Source organism: Oryzias melastigma, linkage group LG17 (assembly GCF_002922805.2).
Source record: "Oryzias melastigma strain HK-1 linkage group LG17, ASM292280v2, whole genome shotgun sequence".
NCBI classification, from domain to species: Eukaryota; Metazoa; Chordata; class Actinopteri; order Beloniformes; family Adrianichthyidae; genus Oryzias; species Oryzias melastigma.
This window is the reverse complement of record NC_050528.1, coordinates 29,775,597-29,781,331: the sequence shown is the minus strand read 5'-3', so window position 1 is coordinate 29,781,331 and position 5,735 is coordinate 29,775,597. Positions and strand designations below refer to the sequence as shown.

The 5,735-nt window shown below is 37.5% G+C and overlaps 1 protein-coding gene across 1 annotated transcript in view; it reads left to right on the top strand.

Annotated features, from left to right (window-relative positions):
* The window catches only part of LOC118599975 (putative ferric-chelate reductase 1), a 6,228-nt gene extending 1,337 nt beyond the window's left edge, over positions 1-4,891 (top strand). Inside the window, exons 3-7 of the mRNA XM_036216464.1 lie at positions 560-763; positions 2,214-2,330; positions 2,783-2,930; positions 3,051-3,185; positions 3,730-4,891. Coding sequence (XP_036072357.1) covers positions 560-763; positions 2,214-2,330; positions 2,783-2,930; positions 3,051-3,185; positions 3,730-3,782 — 657 coding nt within the window. The 3' untranslated portion in view covers positions 3,783-4,891. The remainder of the gene's footprint in view (positions 1-559; positions 764-2,213; positions 2,331-2,782; positions 2,931-3,050; positions 3,186-3,729) is intronic.
* Positions 4,892-5,735: the final 844 nt, after the last annotated feature.

The following is a 5,735-nucleotide window of genomic DNA, read 5'->3' as shown; positions in this document are numbered from 1 at the left end:
AAAAAAAAAAAAAAAAACGGATTAATCGCACATTTGTATTGGGATTAATCACGATCAATCACAATGTTTTATCAGGTAAAATGTATTTGTACAATATGGCACCGGACCACGGATCAAATAGTTCGCTTTATGTGAAAAAATAGTAACAGTAAAGTACTAAAAACCGATGGAATATCTATTTCTTTTGTACGTGACCATGGTATAAGCAGGATGACACCTGATGATATGTTTGAAACACGCCGTGGAAGCCTGAACCGCCAAGTTAAAGTGAAAGACTTTTTCCTCGATTAATTTCCGTTTATACATATTAATGCATTAATTATTTTTGATAATATGCGTTAATGTTCACAGCCCTAGTTTTTTCTTTAAATTAATATTGTTTTGAAATGGAAAAACTTTCCTGATAAGGTTATTTTTCTTCCAAGACAAACAGTTTTTTTTTTACTTTCTGAAGACAGATTTTGCAGTGTAGAAACAGACGCCTTCACAGAACAGGGAAAAAAAATACAAATAAAAACAGACTCCTAAATCATCTGTGCTTTCCTTCTGTGTCCATCAGTTCCCCATCAACAAGACAAACTGTGGGGTAACCAAATACTGTATTTCGGAACCAGCTGACTGTGACCCCGAGGGCAACAGCACTTGTCTGTTCGGATCGCTGAGGCTCTTGTCCCAAACTCCTCCAAACGGCATCAACCTCCACAACGAGCTGAGTGGAAACTCCAGCGGATACATCGCTCTGGGGCTCACTCCAGCATCAGGGGTAAAAACACACGAACCAATCAGATGAGCACAAAGCTGATCTTTCAGTTGTGTGAGAACGAGCCAAACCACTAAGACCAGTTTGGTGTCAATTGAAGCTTTTTGATTTTCTTGTTAGGCGACATTACCTTCTCAGTCTTTCCGTCATCCACAGCAACATTTTTATGACAGTACAAACATCGGTATAAAGCAAACAAAACTTTTATCACAATATGTTTTTGAAACTAGATCACACTCTATCTGGACTCTGCCTTCTGTCAACAGAAACAGGATGACCCACAATCCCACACCTGGTGAATATGAGACAGCAGAGAATATTTATGGACCTAATATGTGATGTATTGAGTCTGCTTAGGAGCATCCTCAATTGATCAACAGTGTCTGACTCTGAGACAACACCTCATTGCTAGGACCACTCTGGAATTTCCCCAAATGTTTCAACTTCCCCGACATTTCATATTTCACATCTTTTGTGAAAAAATAGATATCTGAGCTTGCAAAGCTGCAACGCCAGGATGTCTGTTTATTTATTGTTGTTTCAATGCATTCGGCCAAATGGAAAAAAACATTTCTTTAAAACAATATGTTTTAAGCAAATGCAAAACATTATAGCCTCTGATTCTGTGTGCATCTATTTACCATGTTTGGATATTTCCTGCTAAGACCGGTACTGCATTCATAGAACAAACCGTCACACTTCAAAGAAACAACATTTTTAACAAATAAACTATTCAGCCTGACCAAAAAAAAAAGTTTAAAAAAATTGACATAAATGAATTTGACTTTATCTATATTGCACACATATTTAAGGAGTTTGTCCTCAGTGGTTTACCACAAAAAGGCCGTCAGGTTTCATTTTGATGGTTGTTGTTGGAGGATCCAAGTCCAGTAGACCGTGGTGGAGTTAGAATATAATAAATGAAACAAAACCATGTTAAACCACATCAGGGCAAAAAGATTAGAAAATGAGAACTTCCCGAAGAGGAAGAACAAAAGAGAAGAACAAAGCAGGAACCGGAACAGCTGAAAAATAATGACGGAAAGCAGAAACAGCTGTAGATGGTTTGAAGTATAGGCGGGTGTGGGCGGGGCTACGGGAAAACACGATCATCAAAATGCCTCCCTTCAATCAGTAAAGATGCTGATCCAGCACTGAAAAAACTATAATGTGCTGTTGTTTAACATGTTCCATAAGGATTCGACTTGATTTGTTTTATTTAAGCACCAATGACTGTTCTGTCCAATAAAGAACGTTTTATTACAATGGCTCATAAAGATCTGTTTCAGGAATTATGCTTAACTCAGAACTAAATAAAAAGTCATCTCATAACCGTTAGAGTGATAGTCAAAGAGTCCATCATGCATCTAAAGCAAAAAATAGACTGAAAATCTGTTTTTAGGGTTTGATCAAAGCACACTGTTTGACCGCTGTTGTTTCTTTGTTTCTTTAGGGGAACACCACGCTGTACATCTGTGCTAAGAACAACTCCAATAATGGGAGCATCTTCTTCACCGTGATGTCGCTGAACAGCGCAAATTCCACAAGTCCCCCCACACTGCTGAACATGGTGAGAACACTTTCTGAAAGTGAAGTTTTATCCAGATAAGAAAAAATAGATTCAAGTTTGGGAGAGAGCTGTGGTGCAGTGATTAGCGCTCACAGTGAAAGGGTACTGGTTCAAATCCCATCTGGAATCTTTCTGTTTGCGTTCTTCATGAGTTCATTGATGAATTTAAATTACTTGTAGGTGTGACTGTGAGTGTCTGTGGTCTTTAGACAGTCTGGCATATTGTTCAGGGCGTGTCTCAGTTTTGCCCCGAAAGTAGCAGGGATAGGCTCCAGCATCCTTATGACCCTGAAAGACAATTAGTAAGTTTGTAAAAAGGATGGATGAGTAAAACAAAATCAAAGCACACTATATATTTTTTGATAATGTATTACATCATCATTTGACTTCCTCAATGAGATACTTCTGTTTAATCCTCTGTGCTAACAATTTGCTTCACCTGATAATTTCAGACCATGCCAATGTTTTCTGGGAATGTGACCAGCGATAAAATCCAATGTGTGTTCAATATTTCCAATCTGAACGCCACCGCCACAACCAGGAGCACACCGGACACAATGTTCAGTATCAAGCTTGGAACCGGATCCGTAGATTCCAACGGTAACTAATCAAGCATAAAAAGCATTCTCATTTTTGAAAGAGAAAAGAAAAAGTGTTGCAGAAAACCTTTCTATTGATTGAACTGAAAACAATGCTGAACCACACAACTTTTTTGTGCAGGTAACATCGGGCCCTTCACAGCATCAAAGAGCACAGGACCTCTGGACCTTGCTAATCTGCTTAACTCTACAGTTAACGCAACAACCGCACCAACCACAACCATGTCAGCTGCCACATCTGTGATGCCGTACCACGGTAAGAACAACTGTTTCATGGTGAATCCAACCAACTACAGAAACTACTGTAGCTTGATTTTCATGTGAAAATGTGAGTGACTGCTCTGAAAACCCAGCTTTCATTCTCCGTCAAAGCTCATGTCTCGTGTTTGGGTTTGAAATCTAAGCATCAAAAATGACAGCTGCATTTTCCAAAATACCACTTCTGTGTTTTATGCTGGTATTTCCGTCGACATTGAACGTGACATTTCAGGTTAACAATAGATAAGCTTTAGATTCCCAGAAACTGCGGTCATGCTCCACCTCAACCCACCTACCTGAACAGCGTTAGAAGAAGTGCTGTCAGCAGAAAGGGAGGTGCAGTCCCAAAACCAGGAACTCTATTGTTGAGAAAACAAAAGACATTCATGTCATGGTCTGCTATTCAGATAAAGTGAAGACATGAATTGCAGTGAAATTGAGCGATGTTGATATGTATTTTAATGAGAGCGATTAAAAAAATAGTTTGTTTTTTAGTTCCTCTATGTGAGTGAGCTTTTCTGACTTGTGTGTTTCCCTTCCAGCTGCCCTGATCCTGCTCAGCATCCTGGGGGTGTTTGTCTTGGGAATGGCATGAAGTTGACGATGAAAAACAAAAAAGCTCCGAGGACACAATGAAGGCAGTCACTTCATGAACTGACAACTGAGTGTCAAAGAATGTATTTTTTTTTTTACCCCTGGTCTGAAGAAAGCCCCATAAATGATTCCCTTTGTTGCACTTCATCTTTTTGGACCATAAATAGCTCTTCAACGCTTCTTTGTTGAACATTTCTCTGATAATAAATCTTTTAGGAGTTTCAAAAACAACAATCCCTAAAGGTGACACAGGAGTTCTAAAATGCAACATGAAAAAAACACTGCCTGCATTCTGACAGATGAGAAGATCTTCCACAAGATCAGAACTAAAATGAAGGGAAAGTTGCAGATCCAGGGAGCTGATAAGACAACATTACCATTTTTTAGATTCAATCAGCCAATGATGTGATGTTTAGGTTGTAGTTTTTTTTGAAAAAATGAAACTTTTCTGTTTAAACACCACTAGAGGGCATTAAAGCCAAACAGAAGTCTGACAGATTAAGTCACATGAAGGATGCTTTTAATGTTTTTTATGTTCAGTCCTAAAAAATACTTTTGTCCTTCTTTACTCTTTTTTTCAGTAACTCATTTTGAGCGTATATTGATTGCAATGCACAATAATAAAATAAACCATATTTGAAATGCTATGAGATTTTTAATCAAGGCTTGTATCTCAACAAAAACCACAAAAAATTAAGAAATAATTTAAAAACTTTATTCTTTCATTATCAAGAATTGTACAACATAATCATGTAAAAAAGTGATTCATTTTTTAAAATATCAGAAGCTGAGAAACCAACATTTCATTTTATTAAAAAAATCATTAAAGTTTTTTCATGCAGGAATGATTGTTTTATAATTATTTTAATAAAACAAAAAATTAAATAATGACATCTTTAAAGTACAAACTGAAAATAAAATTAACAAAGTCCACTATGGACAAATACATCCACAGCGCACATATTTCTTTCAATATTTATTCAGTCATAATTTATTATAAGCTTTTTAGATACTCTGATACATGTAGGCATTTCTTTGGTTAAGTCTTTGTGTCTCATGTTGTTGTTGTTATTTTTTTTCAAATAAACTTTCCCACCTGAGTTGTAAGGACCTTTTTACGTAAATTAATGTCTGTCAACCCCGCGGTCATTATTTTATTTTATTTTTTTGCATCTCTAACCAAATCCTGTAGTTCTCTTGAAGCATTCATTTTGATGTCTTGCTTAAGCCTCCTGCATGCTCCTCAGAAACATTTGTGTCTTTACTCCGATCCTGATTGAACTGTTCGTGTCATCTCTCTGTGAGTAGCGCCATCCAAATACCTCTTCTCACTTAAGAGCACATCACAAATTTGACTTTGGTATCTAGCCAGGTAAACTCTTCACAGATTGAGGTTGGTTTACTGTGTTGCTGGGCCTAGCTACTTCTGCTCATTGACTGTGTAAAACTGGAGCGAGTGTGACATTTTCCATGCAAAATGGTTCGCTTTCCGAATCCAACCAAATTATGTAAATGAGCTATAAAAGTATGCACGACTTACTTCCGCATTCGGTACATGACCGCTCAATCATTTCCAGTTGGGACAGTAGACTGTTGTTTATATGGAAATCGTGGAGTATTTGGAGTTTACAGGATGTCTTTTGGGGCGACCAAGAGTCACATTGTTTATCTTTCAAGCAAAATCAATAAAATAAAAATGCAAAAATTATTTAACTTGTAACCTATACGTTGTTTTAAATTGCAAACTTGCTACACTTGTTATTCACACGTACTTACGTGGGACCAGCTCAAAAGCTGATGGAAATTCATGTTGGCGACACGTAATAGGTGCAGCCAAGACGCAGATTGCTGCATTGTTTCACATATTTTAAGTGTATTTAATGCTGTTACTGGTCGCAGTATTTCACGTTAAAGTCCTGTTCGCTGTCACGCAGCTAGAGCTCAGAGTGCAGCT